The sequence below is a fragment of the Pteropus alecto genome, unplaced genomic scaffold (assembly GCF_000325575.1).
Source record: "Pteropus alecto unplaced genomic scaffold, ASM32557v1 scaffold106, whole genome shotgun sequence".
NCBI classification, from domain to species: domain Eukaryota; kingdom Metazoa; phylum Chordata; class Mammalia; order Chiroptera; family Pteropodidae; genus Pteropus; species Pteropus alecto.
This window is the reverse complement of record NW_006442103.1, coordinates 9,769,263-9,783,871: the sequence shown is the minus strand read 5'-3', so window position 1 is coordinate 9,783,871 and position 14,609 is coordinate 9,769,263. Positions and strand designations below refer to the sequence as shown.

The window sequence follows — 14,609 nt, the reverse complement described above, 5'->3', positions numbered from 1 at the left end:
GCAGGAATGGCATTACTTAAAAAGCTGATGGCAGGATAAGCATTTAGGGCAGTGTTTTATTGACATATTTGTTAGTACTTGTTCTTTAAGGAAATGTGTACTTGCCTAAAACCGTATGTGACTGTGGAAACCAGTTTTGTAGTTCAGGATATACAGGTTTTGTGTGTATTTAGCTTATGGTATTAAATTATTGCACTTAGTTTAAAATAAGGATTAAAATTGAATTTAAAGGGATCACTGAATATTACTCTTTGTGAAGCAGAATGTCTTGTGTGCCACCTCCAAACATTAACTATAAATCAGCAGTTAGGAAGATTTTACTTTCTTAACCTATTGATATAATGAATAAAGCATGAAAAATTAAAGATTTATACTTGAATTTGACTATGTGATTTTTCTTTTTTTTTTCCACTTTGATTTATCATCTTTTCTTTCTCCGTTATTGGTAATATAATTCAAGCTGCTTAATCTAAGAACTTTTAATATATTAGAATGCCCTTGAATTGATAGTGAAATTCAAGATAGCTGGGCTAATCCTTTTGTTATTTTTTAAAAAGTAAAAACCACCTGAAAAGTCATGCCAGTCTAAACTGAAATCAAGAATAGGAGTGAAAGAATAAAAGATTAATATATCACTATTTTTGCTAATCGGGGTTTACTTCTGAAGAAGGAACTGGTAGTAACTGGTAGTAGGAAAGTTATACTGAGTGCCTGTATTAGTCTGCTTGGGCTGCCATAACAAAATATTGTAGGCTGGACGGCTTGAACAACATATTTATTTTCTCATAGTTCTGGAGGCTGGAAGTCCAAGATCATGGTGCCAGCATGGCCAGGTTCTGGTGAGGACTCTTCCTGTATTGCAGACAACTGCGTTCTCCCTATGTCCTCACATGGCTGAGAGAGCTTTGTTGTCTCTTTCTCTTCTTAAAAGGGAAGCATTTCTGTTGCACCGGGGTCCATCTTTATGATCTCATTTAACCTTAATCACCTCTTTACAGGCCCTGTCTCCAGTATAGTCAGATGAGGGGTTAGGACCTCAAAATATAAATTTTAGGGGAACAAGATTTAGCAGTGCTATTAGTCTACTATTTTGCTAATGACCTTGGCCATGTAAGGAGTTTTTTTGTGGGACTTCACATTAGACTTTTAGGTTGCAAGTGATAGAACTTAAAAGTAGCATAAACAAAAAAGAGGAATTTTTTGGCTTATCTCACTGAAATAAGGGAAAGAAGGGCTGGAGTTGACCCCAGGTTGATGGGGTCCAAGAACTTGAGGAGAATCAAGACTGCCCATCTTTATCCTAATTTTGGTTTTACTCTCTCAGGAAGCTCAATGTATCATGGGAACATGATGGCCAGTAGTTCTAGGGTTCCAACCATATAACTCCTCATCGAGGGAGCTACTTCACTTCCTGATACAGAGAATTCTAAGCAAGGATTATGGCTGTGCTGTCTCTGGTCATTCGTGGACCAATCACTGTGGCCAGGAAGAACTTGTGCCATAGCCTGGATCAGAAGCCCTACCTTTGTGATGAAGGGCTTGGAGTGGGGGTGGGAGCTAGTACCACTATTAGGAAAGGGAATGAGGCTGGGCAGACAAAAGTAACAGATGTGCAGTTGAGTCATGAGCTTACTTATAAACAGTTGTAAGGCAGCATGTCTCTCTTCCAGTATCGAGAGCTGCTATCACCAAATTCTTCTGGACAGTGCTGATCTATAGTGTTCAGGTGCTCTCTTCTAAGTTAATTCCCTTTTTTTTTTTTTTTTAGGCAAGGCAACCCTTGGTTGACCTCACAGATTGCAAGGACCTTGTCAGCTTACAATCTCTCATTTTTTAAAATTTTTATGCCTACTTCACCTGTTCTTCCTAGGTGGTCTCCCATCCAAGTACTAACCAGGCCCGACCCTGCTTAGCTTCTGAGATCAGATGGGGTCGGGCTTATTCAGGGTAGCATTGCAGTAGACTCACTTTTTTTGTTTTTAAACTTACTATGAAAAATCCCAAGTATACACAATAATAGTATCACGAGCCCCTAGCTTCAACAATTAACCAACCTTTTGCTAATTTAATGTCTTACCTATTCTACCTTTTTTAGCGGAGAGAAGCAGTATTATTTTAAAGGAAATCCCAGATATATCATTTAACCTATAAATACTTCAGTATATATCTGACAGGTAAAGTTAAAAAAGGTAGCCCCAATAATACTATAGCTTAAAAATTAACACTAATTCCTTAATATTCCATCTAATAGCCAATCCCTGTTTAAATCTGATCTGTCTCAAAGTATCTTTTTGAGTTTGTGTATTAGTTTTCTATTGCTGCTGTAACAAGTTACTGCTAATTTAGTGACTGAAATCATTGTCTTACTGGTTCTCTAGGTCAGAAGTTTGAAATGGGCCTCACTGAGCTAAAAATCAAGGTACCGACAGGGCTACTGTTTCTTTCTGGATATTCTAGAAGGGAATCTGTTTACTTGCCTTTTCAAGCTTCTGAAGGCTGCGCTCCTTGGCTTAGGGTCCCCTTCCATCTTCAGAGCTAACCATGTTGCATCTCTCTGACCTCAGCTGGGAAAGGTTCTCTGCTTTAAGGACCTGTGTGATTATAATGAACCCACCTGGGTAGCCCAGGCTAATCTCTCCATTTCAAGGCCCTTAATCATACTAGCAAAGTCTCTTTTACCATGTAAGGTAATATATTCACAGGTTCTGGGGATTAGGACATGGATGTCTTTGTGGGGGACTGTTATTCTGCCTAGCACAGTTCATTTGCAGGAGGATCTGAGCAAGGTGGCACCCGTCACATTTGGTTGTCACGTCTAAATTTTAAGAAGTCTTTAATGGCTTCCTTCCCCTACTTTGTTTTAAGTGGAGCTCTCTAAAATAAATCATACCTTTTATTTTTTTAGCTCGCATGTTTGTTACATGCTTAAGCAGAGTATCCAATATATCTATGATTCACTTAATTGCTGGTTTTACTGTATTTAAACTGGTTCTCTTAAGTAAAACTAATATTAATTCTAAATACTGAAATTTTAAAATGGAGAAAATAGTTCAGTTGGCCTCTCATTGGGGGGAGAGGTGTTGTCTGGAGAGCTGTTTGGCCACTTCCCAAGAGGCCTCAAGAGGTTGTGTTTTCTTAGAAGAATGTACTATAGTCCAGAGTTTGGTTCACAGTATTGCAGGCTCAGAAACCGATTTCATCAGCAAATGGAGAGCACATTCATCTCTGGGGTGGATCACAGAAACCAAGCTCATAAAACCAGTGTTTGAGAATGGATGCCAGTTTACAGATGTAAAACTTGCATCTGTGTTGCTGGCAAATTCTTCCCTTCTTTAGGCAGACGCATGTGGGAAATTGAAATATAATTATGAGGGTGAATCAGAATGAGGGGAGTTAAATGAATTCATTGCCTTAGAGCATTGGGTAAGACGAGGATAAAGTTAATACAGAAACAGGAAAAACCTCCCAGGGCCTGAAGCGATGCAGAGGGTGTGTGTTGCCAGGAGAGCTACCTTCAAGATTGCCTTGTTGCTAAGACTGGAAACTTGACGTGAATTTTTACTTCTACTGATAGTAAGCACTCCAGCACGGTCTGTTTGTGGGCTTTAAAGGTGACTTTGCATATTTCTACTCTGTTTTAATGTTGATCTCAGAGATAATTCAAAGAAGACGATTTTACTTCCAAGTTCTTCAAGAAAGCTTCATAGCTGCTCCTAAAGAGCTGACAACGCTGAGCATTGTGCCTGATTATCAAGAACATTGTAAGAACTCTTCCTGTATCGCAGAACATTCCCAATTCTCCAGGCCTGATTTTCTTAGGGTCCCTATGCTTTCCTTCCTACTACAAATAGAGACTGAAGGATGAACGACCTGTGAGCAAGGCTTTAAGTGCGTAGTTGAAGGCTGCTGCTTTTCTGGGTACTGGTAAGTGACTACATGAGCTAGTCAGACTGTTATGGAATGGAATCAAGGAAAATATTTTTTTTTTAATTTATTTTTTTATGATGACATTGGTTAACGAAATCCAATAAGTTTTATCTGTACACTTTAACAGTAAGGCATATATATATATTTACGCTGTGTGTTTACCTCCCATAGTTAGACTTCTTTCTGTCACCACATATTTGACCCCCTTTACCCCATCTACCTCCCCCCTCCCCCCACTCCCTACCCTCTGGTAACCACTAGTCTATAGTCCATGTCCATGAGTCTTTACTGTCCTGTTCCTTTGTCGCTTTTAGGTTTATATCCCACATATAAGTGATATGTGATTTTCAACTTTTTCTGTCTAGGTTATTTCGCTTAGCATCATTATCTTGAGGTCCATCCATGTTGTCGCAAATGGCAGTATTTCATCTCATGGCTGAGTAATATTCCATTGTAAGGAAAACATTTTGATATATCAGATGAGTATTTATTAAGCACCTATTGTATTTGAGGCATGGCAGAGGTACCATTTTGCTATATGGTGTCTGGATAAATAAAATTCTAAAGTTGTAGGAGCAGATTTCTTATATATTACTGATAGATTGATAAGCGTTTCAATTTGAACCTTTGTATAAAATCCTAATTCATATATGTCATACTGAGACCTATGTACATGCTCACTTTATTATACTGACACTGAAAGCCTCGTAAACTGCCTTGAAATCATTGGGTGTGTACTTTTAGTTTAGGAAGAGCAGTTGCTAAAATGTAAATCATCTTGTCATTTGCTTTTGCATGGCCAATTTCCTGAAAATTTATTAGGAAAGAGCCTACTTAGTTACCTAACTCTAAAAGAAATGCTAATACTATGTTTAATTTTTCTGAAATAAGATTTTTATAAGTTTTTTTTTGCGGCATATGAACTTATAATAAGACACCTACCTAAACTCATTCTGGTGAATGTCTATGGTTTTCTTCCATCTTTATAGCAAGTTCTTCTAAATGGTCTCAAGCTTGTTACTAGAAACTTACTAACCCTATTCTAAAACACCCATCCAAAATGATGGTGGTTAATGTACTTTATGTATTATTAACATTTTCTAACATAAGTTTTCTCTTTGGGGTAAATTTTGAAGTATTTCAATGACTAAATTAAAATAGAATAAATATATTGTTCCAAAACAAAATATTTTAAAGTTTATTTTTGTTTTAATATAACATCCAGATATTTACTTAATATAAATAAAAGCACAACTCTTCCATGTTGAAACAAAAAGGTGTTTTTCTTTACTGGGTTTACCTGTCCACATATAATTTAAGATTTTTTTAGGGTCTAGACAGGAGAGCTGGTAGAACTGGTATTCTACCTACGTAACCCTTGAACCTGTTTGAAGGAAAAGCAGTAGCGGAGGTTCTTTGTTCTCTCAGAGCCAGAGCACTGCTGACTCTGAAACATACAGCTCTTCAGCGTGTGTACTTGTGAGTGTATGTTCTAATGTAATGAGAGTGGAGCTTTTAAAACAAGTTTACTTATCCCCAGTGAACTTCCCCTGAACAGCTTGAGGCAAGATTTCCTAATTTAGGTTTGTACTCAGATTCCTTTCTATTATTTGGGGAAAACCAAAAACTTCTATTTCCTCTTTTAGAAGTGAGATTTGAGAGTCATGTTAAAAGGGGTCCACCTTAGCCTGTAGGCATTTATGTCAAAATGCACTGTGAGTCATTCTGTCAAGTTAGAACCTGCATTTTCAAATGGTGTTTAACCTAGTTCTAGATCCAGAGTAGACACTCAATAAATATTTGGTGAATGATTGAGGCAGTACCTCTGGACCTAAGGACAGTCCTTCATCTAAGAAAGCCTTGTCCTTTTGGAACAATTCACTACTTTGCAGCAACTAGAGTGAAAGACAAGATTTAATCTTAACCAGTGTGACTGAGTACAGAAGGAAAGGTGATACCTCAGGCTAACAGCTATTAAGATTGTAGTGTAAAACTCGATGTTACATTAGGAAGCAAATACACAATCAATGCATTTGTCAGTGTACAAGTGTAAGATGTACCAGATGTTTTGTATTTCGGTGCCTGGTTCTTTAGCTACTTGTGTCCTTTTCTGGAAATATAATAGTTAGGTATTTGCTTCTAACATTCTGATGACTATTGAAAATTGAGATGCAAATGACACTGCCATAGAATATAGGGGATATAAACATGAATAAGACCTTTCATTCTCTCTACCTTGTCAGAATAAAATCCATTTTCTTCAAGCTAAAATTTCCAGTTGTTGACACAGTGGAGTGGGAAGAGGTTTTAAGAGTCAGAATGGTTAGAATTTTGGCTCTGCTACATATCAGTTGTATGACTTTGGGCGGGTTATTTCCCTTAATCTCTGAATGGGAATAATTAGCTCGCATCTTAAAGGAGATTGTGAGGCTTTGAGGAGAACATAGGCAAACCCTTCATTTTGTTATTAATGAATGCCAAAACCAATGTGTAGTACCAGAAGTCAAGTTCTTTTTTATAACACTTTGCCCCTAATTGATGGTTAGATATTTGTCAAATTATCCTTAATTAGTAACTCTTTCTAGATCCAGTTGAATATTTTAAATATGTTAATGGTTCTGGTCTTGGAATTGCTGTTGTTTGAGAGTCACGATTGAGAAGCGGATTTTCAGGTGAACTATACTGGTCAAATAATTGAAAACTATTTCTAGGTTAGATCGTATCTGCCCACTCTTTCAATTTATTTTTTTTTCAAAATTTTTTTTTAACATCAAGACCTGGGGTAATATTAAGTTGTGTTTATATTTATTCGTCTGTCAGTTATCACTGAGAGCGTTCTTAATGAAGACTTTCTTCCAGGACTAGGCAATTGAAGTTTTGCAGTTCAGTTTTTCTGTTCAAATTCTTTTCCTTGAATTTGTAAATATTTTTCTTAAAACCTTTTCCTCAAGCTATCTTTTCTTTTATATTGAATTGGATCAAATTCTTCTGTTCGAGAAACGTTTTTGATGTTTATTCTTATCAGTCTCCTTTTATGTTTCCCTAAGTTGAAAGGCCCAGTTCACTGTTGGCTTTTAGCCTTTGTGAGGATGAGGTTCACTGTATTCTTCCTTATTTCTACGTGGTTACCCCTTGAATGCTTAATTCAGCCCAGGTGAGCATCATATATATTTGTGGAATACTGCTTATACACGAAGGTTAAATGAAATCGGGAGGCTTTGGTTAGAAATAAATGATAAAAACTTATTCAGGGGTCTTAGTGTTTGCAAACAGAAACACAACTAGGCAATACCCAGAGTGTTCTGAAGAAGAAGAAAAAAACCCTGATTCTTAGAGTAAAAAGTTCATTCTTGAGAATAACCACTCCTGCATTCTTAAGCTTCTGGTTTGGTGATGATCTTCCAGAGATGGGTGGTCTGGTTAATGGATGTCCTCAAAGTGCACCGAAGGAGTGGGAAATAGTGAAGTTTTGCTGCCAAGGAGCTTACATACAAAAGGGATAGTAAACTGTGAACACGTTAAATATTAAGAAACTGACAGATGCCTCAGCTAGATCAGCATCACAAAATGAGAAATCAAGAAGGGAGCAAATAAGCCGCTGGAGCTTTGAGGAAGGAAATGGGGCTTGCTTGGAAAAGCGGCGAGAAGAGGCGTTGGCAAGATTTATTTTGTTAGTCTTTATTAATAAATTATAGGGGAGGAACATTAAGAGTCCATTCTAATGCGCAGAGGACGCTAGATTGCGAGGCGACAACCCCCCCTTCACGCTATTTCGGGAAGCACGGTCACAGCGGGCAAAGGGTCTGCGTCCGGCTGCAGGTCTCACGCAATCGCTGCACCGGCTCTTTCTCCGGGTCCAGCTGGTCCTTGGAGCCCGGACCCGGAGCCGGTCCGTTCAGGCGGGTTCTCACCTTGCCGGCCTTGGGCCCGCCCAGCCGACTTTCCTTTCCGCGCAGGCACCTGCGTGGCCGCCCCGCTCGGCGGGGTCCTGAGGCGCCTCGGAGAAGCGCAGCGATTGGCTGGGCTCGGGGCTGGAGCTCGCTCGGGCTCCGCTTGACAACCGCAGTCTGCAAGCGGCTAGGCTGAGCGGCCGCCGACCTGGGAGGGGCAGGCGGGAGGAAGGACTGACTGACGGGCTGATGGACTGACGCGCGGGGGGACCGACGCCAAGCCCAGACCGCCGCCCTCGCGCTCCCGCCCCGCCCGGAACCGGCCGCTTCGGAGCCCGGGCCGCCGGCCTCCCTGCCGCTTTCTCCTCCGCCGCTTCTCCCGGCTTGCCCTCAGGTGAGTGACTCCGGGAGGCGGAGGCGGAGTCGGGCCTCACCGCACACCTCGCGTTGCCATGGTCACCCATCGCCACCTGTCACTACCAGATGCGGCTCCGACCCAGGCGACCCCGAGGGCGGCGCTCGCGGTCCGGGAGGACGGTCTTGGGTAGGCTTGTGTGGGACCGGGGTCAGGAGTGAGGCCCCCACGGCCGGGCCCTATGCGAGGCCGCCGCCCCTGGACCACACCTTCCCCTCACTGCCCGCCCCGCTCTAGGGGCAGAGCGACGCCCCGCGCCCTGGCCCTGCTCGCCCCTGGGCAGTAAGCGGCCGCAGGGGTTGTGCCCATCTCGCTGCTGCCGAGGGGCGGGAGGGAGTCAGACGACGCTGATTCTTCCTCGCCGCTCCGCGGAGCCTGTGCGAGGAGTGGGCACGCCTTGATCGGGAGGAGGGGAGGGAGCTGCGAGGCCGGGAGCTAGCGGCGGCGAGGGGCAGCCCTGCGGGGCCGGGTTTGGCCTTTCTTACGTCTGTGGTCACTGGGAGCAGCCTTTGGGGGTCTGGGTTGGGGTCCAGAGGAAGGGCGGCGACTGGATTGGGAACGGGGGTTGCGCCTCGGAGGGGGGCGTCCGCACAGGAGAGGCGGGAGGTTATAGAGCTCCTAGGTTTAAGCCAGTTCCCTATATTGGGGTGAAAGAGATTGGGGCTGTAGCTCTGGGGCCAGGCCTTGGGCACAATGGGCAGGAGCAGGGATAGGCAGCGGCGGCGTTTGACCAGCATCTGATTTTTTCTTTTCTATACCCAGACTTGCAGTCACTAACCACGCATGGTATGTGAGCGGCGCGTTTTTGGCAACTTGGTTTTTTCTGCATAATGAAAGGAGAAGTCTTTGTTCCACCCAGATTCATAGGTTGTGATCCTCTTATTTCCCATCCTTTGTTGTAGACTTCATGGAATACTTCCAGAAGTTAATGGCACAGAAATTAACATGGAGGGTTTTGGTATGCTAGAAATCGTTTTTCACAGTATATCCAAGTAGAAATTTTTTGTCTCCAGTGTTGGCATGTGTTGCATTGATATCTTACAGGAAAGGAGAGACGCCTAAGAGCCCATTTTCTTTTATGTGACATATTCTCGAAGTCTCATTTAGGAGGAAGATATAATGAACAATTTTACCTTAGGTTTTGGGGGTAGATTGCTTCCACACAGGGAAGAAAAATTATTATACAGTGAAGGAAAAGATAAACAATTAAGCCATAACAGTATATTATTAGGTTAAAAAAAACAAATATAGATACTGTTATAAATATGTATTTTAAAATTTTTTTCACTTACAGTTGGATGTACAGTATTATATTAATTTCAGGTGTACTAGATATGTGATTTTTGTGTGTGTGAAGAGATTTTAACCCTCTGACTTCCTAATTCTTTTCCCTCCTGCCCCCCTCTTTAAATGCCAGTAATAGGAATATATCATAAGAGAACAAGGGTACTATCTTGTGTTTCTACTTACATAATTGTATTCAGCATCTTCCTCTGTGAAATCCAGTTTATCAGTTACTGAATGGACAGCATGTGATATGCTTGCTATATGCTACAGTTTGAGAAACACTTCAAAATATAAGTGTGAAAAGATGCAGTTTTTCTTAGTAGATGAGTAAGCTGGAAATCATTGCCTGGATTTAAGTTTCCCTTTGCTACTGATTATAATCTTGGAAGAGCTACTTACCCCACTATTGACTCTGATTTCTAGATCTGTAGAATGGGGATAATACCTGCTATTGTTTTAGTCTGGGAATAGGCTCTAAAGTTGAACAAAATAATGTATTTGAAATCACTCTGGAAGGAAAATTTAAGTCATCTATTGATTACCTTTTAATAGAGTGGAGGTTTTAATAGAGCATTGGCAAAGATAATAAACATTTTCTGCATGAACTACTTATTTAGCATTTTTAGGTCCAGGACCTTATTTTTTACAATGGCCTTAAAGGCTCATGGGAACTATTAAGGTACATCTTTACTCCTTGGCAGACGTTCTTTATTACTGTGGTGACATGGAGAAAAGGGTGTTTCCTCACTGTATGTGGGTCAGGGCTGCTATCTTGCTTTCAGTAGGATGTTCTCATATTTAGAAAATAAGGCTATAGCCAATAACTCTTACTTGAGTTTCGTTTGGTATTAAATAATCCTCATTGTTGATCATTGGTTCTTGAATTATAAAGAAATAGCTTACTTTGTCCTCTTTAACCTATGCTTTTCAAGTAGGAGTATTTGGACTATTAGAGTAAGTTGCTATGTGCCAAGGAATAAATCTGTGGTCACATAACATGGCACACACTTATGGAGATGCTATCAATTTCACTTGAAGACTTACATTAAAAAAATACTGTTTTTAGATTAAAACAAAAATAACATGGACAATGTAATATTCACACTGATTTCTAAGGTAAAATTCAAAGACTTCAAAGACATTTCATGCTTAAGGGCTCCCTGGGGATGTGTTCAGTTTCTTCTGCCCTTTTGGAGAAAAGTTTAAGAAGCATTGCCTTAGACTTAGTCAGTGAATGGTAAATCACTACATAGCACAAGAAATAAGTTGAATTCCAATTTCTAAAACTTTGACATTAGTCTCAGGATTACTTGAATCCTAATCATCCCCTCTTGTTTTTATATCAAATGTAAGAATGTTATAGTGGCAAAGTTACAGGATTTTAGTCAGATAGACTCTGTCATCTCATTCTTGCTTCTACAGGTTTTTTTGCTGTGTGCCCTTAGACGAGTACTTGACATCTCTGAGCTGTAGTGTAATCATCTGTAAAATGAAATTATAGAGTTGTAAGAATTACACAGATAAGGTATGGAGTGTTTAGCGCAAGGCCCGACATAGTAGATGCACAATAAATGTTAGTGCCTTTTCCCTTCCCACCTCTGCATATTAGGATATTAACAGCCCTTCAAACCCATTCTTAGCAGGAAACCGCATTATTCCTCTGAACTTCCATGGCATTTTATTTGTAGTTCTTTTACGGTACTCTTCATATTTTAGATGTGTTCATTTAAAGTGCCCCAGCATTGGAAGTGTTATACAGTTGCTGACCAGACTACATATGGTGTTTTAAGTTCAATTTTGGATGTTTTAAGAGGCAGATTAACAAATGTTAAGAGGAGAATGACTAGAATGGTAGGAAATCTGAAAGCTCTTTGATGAATAGACATGATTATTGTCAGATTCAAATGTGTGAAAGTTTTTAACATGGCAGACTGTATTATGCTGACTCTGAAGACATAACTAAATGAAAGTCACAAGAAAGTAGATTTCAATTTAATGTTAGGAAAAAACCTTTTTATGCTTGTGAGAAAATCGATATTTTGTGTTGTCTATTGCTGTGTAAGAAATTTACCCCCAAATTCATGGGTAAAAACAACAAATCTCACTGTTTCTAATCTGGGCACACCCCAGCTGGACACTTCTGATTTAAGGTCACTCAAGGTTTCAGTCACGCTGCCACAGGGACTGTGGTCTCACCTGGAGACTTGACCAGGGGGATGATCTCCTTCCAGTCTCAGTGATGTGAGCCTCTGTTCCTTGTAGGCTGTTGGACTGAGGGCTTCCATTCTTCATTGGCTGTTACCTGGAGGCATCCCTTAGTTTTGTCACTTGGATCTTTCCACAAGATTTCCTCATGACATGGCAGTGGACTTCCTCGAGAGTGAGCAATCTGAGAGGGCACATGCCTGCACTAAAGATGGATACTTCAGTCTCTCTAAATCTTGCAAGTGACATCGCAGCATTTCTGCTGTACTTAGATAGAAGTGAGTCACTAAATCCAGCCCACACTCAAAGGCTGGGAACTGCAAAAGGATGTAAACACTAGTAAGCTTATGGATGACCATCTTAAAGACTGCCTTTCACAGATATGTTCGGGGGTATCTTCATTGGAGGCATTTATGTAGAGGTTGGCAGACCATCTGTCAGAGATAAGTATTTGGATATTATGTATTAAATAGGAGTGGATTTAAGGAATCTTGCAGCTCGGTTCTGTGATAAATATATAAATCCTAAGAAAGTCAAAAAGTTAAGAATGGAAAACTTTAATAAATAATTATATAGTATACACTCTACGGTACTTCTTTCAGTAGTTAATTCTTGTATAATTTTGGCGTTTTCAATACATTTTCAAGTTTTTGTGACTTTGTTCAGTACATTTCCTTATATGTTTTGAATGTTGATTTACTGACAAAAAAATCCATTTTTTAAGTAGTTCAGTTTTTGAAGCATACACAAATACCTTAAATTCTGCTTTTCTCTTTGAAAACAAAAAAAATGTGAATGAAAAAAGAACATGAAGGACAGTTTTACTCTTTTACAAAAACTGCTTTTGGAACCTTGGCTTTAGGTGTGACAGAAAACTATCGCTGAGGTCTCATCACATAACAAAAGGTGAAACCATGTTCTTGGATAAAGCATCTTTTCTTCCTCCCACAAATAAGGTAAAAACAAACAAATAAGAAAGGAATAATATATGAATTTATATATTTTACTTTGATTTTAGTTAATATAGCATTAATTAGTGATTAGAATTTAAATTTATTTTTTATTACAAATATTAAGATTTATAACTTTCTACATGTCTTATTTATGTGTTTATAGGTTGAAATTCTGCTTAAATGTTTGAATTTTCATAAGCTGCTGTGACGATTCAAGGAATAAACTGTTTAAAACTTCTTTAATTCTTTGCATGATTAATACTGAAAGCTTTTGGCTCAGAGTCAGGAGACCTTGAGTTCTTAGCTCCACCTAATAGCTGATAATAATTGTATAATTAAGTGGTGGCATTGTTACTCACTGGTAAGTAGGATTCACATTTTGAATTGTTTTAAAGAACGGACTTACTTTGATCTGTTCGTACTTCCCCATCAGGTTTCTCTTAAGATCAGTGACACAATTTGTGAGCTTTCTGACTCATAAGTATTCATTCTGAAGTCTGAAACATGGCAGAGGTCTGATAGGTCTTAAACATGCACGAAGCAAAGGAGCAAAAGGTATTATTTAAGAATAAAATAAAATTTTGTACACATTTTGTTTTTAGGGCTAAAATTCTTATGCCTTAACACCCTGATTTTACTTTTAGTTGAGCTCTAAAAAAACTAAATTATGTTTAGTAGTAAAGCATTTAGTAGTAGCAACACAATGTTAAAATTTATCTAGATTTGTTTAGATATTCCCATATTTGGTGTGATTTTTCACAGATACTTTAAAAACTGAAGTTCATTTTAAACTTGAAAGTTGACTCTAGAGTTCTTAGATCTAAATTTTTCTTTTCTTTTTTGGGGGGTTCCCTTCCCTCCCACCAGTTTCTACACTGCTTGTTTTTTGATGTTTTGATGATGATATTCATTTAGATAACAATTTAAAATTCAAGTAGGGTTTATTAAGTAAGGGTTAGGAAGTATATTTTATTAGATCTGGAGAGAGATTTTAAAATAAAAAGTAATCTTGAATTCTCTTTTAGTTTCTTATGCAGTTGAGCAATGTACTTTTTGTTTCTCTGTCTGAAAGTATATGTTTAAAAGTCTGGTTAGATTGTTAGTAGTTCAGATTTCTAGATTATTTACCTACCCTATTAACATTGTTTAATAGAAAAATATTATAAAAGATCATAGAACTAGGAACCTCTGCTAGAATAATTTTAAATGATTTCAGTACTATGAAGCCTTTTCATTTTGGCATATTAGGTGTCTCATTAACCGTTTTATGTTTTCTCTTGTTTTTGTAAGGTACCCTTTCCTTTCTTGGATTCAATGTGGTGTAGTAGAAAGCTTTAGAATCTAGCAGACTTATGGTTTTATTTTTGCCCTACGTTGTAATCTTCAGCTACTGTATATCCTTCCTTTCTTCCCTCCCTCCATTCCTCCTCCTTCTCTCTCTCTCTCTCTCCCCCTCTGTCGCTGTCTCTCTCTCTCTCCCCTCTGTCGCTGTCTCTCTGTCTCTCTCTCTCTCTCTCCCTCTCCCTCTGTCGCTGTCTCTCTGTCTCTCTGTGTCTCTCTCTCTCTCCCCCTCTGTCACTGTCTCTCTCTCTCTCCCCTCTGTCGCTGTCTCTTTGTCTCTCTCTTGGCCTGTCCTCTTTGTCTCTGTATTTCTGTGTCTCTTTCACAATCAGAAATTCTGATATTCATTGTTGCAAAACTTAAGATGTGAATTGGGGAGGAGGAGACAGTTTCTTGTCTGGCTACCAAGATAAGGCAGATGTTTCAGGAACTAAAGAAGAGTTGATGAGTTCTACTTGCTCAGATGTTTAAGGAACTAATGAAAAATTGATCTAAAATTAAATCTAAAAAAAATGTGTATATATTTGCCCCTGCTCTTTGTTTTGCTTCCCTGTTAAATAGGTCCCTATGGTATTTTTTAAAGATTTCCTG

General features: G+C 39.3%; 1 protein-coding gene and 1 pseudogene across 13 annotated transcripts in view; one reads left to right on the top strand and one right to left on the bottom strand.

Moving 5' to 3' along the window:
• Positions 1–1,845: 1,845 nt before the first annotated feature.
• On the bottom strand, positions 1,846–1,964 carry LOC112469078 (annotated as a pseudogene).
• A 5,905-nt stretch (positions 1,965–7,869) lies between these two features.
• WDR47 (WD repeat domain 47) overlaps positions 7,870–14,609 on the top strand; it is a 47,734-nt gene continuing 40,994 nt past the window's right edge. For 6 of the 13 annotated variants that reach the window (XM_025052250.1, XM_025052248.1, XM_025052249.1 and 3 more), the window contains exon 1: positions 12,587–12,680. In XM_025052250.1, coding sequence (XP_024908018.1) covers positions 12,639–12,680 — 42 coding nt within the window. In that variant the 5' untranslated portion in view covers positions 12,587–12,638. Of the gene's footprint in view, positions 8,212–11,781; positions 12,003–12,586; positions 12,681–12,840; positions 13,039–14,609 lie in introns of those variants that run through there. The other 7 variants (XM_015595550.2, XM_015595549.2, XM_025052256.1 and 4 more) reach the window with 5 other exon arrangements.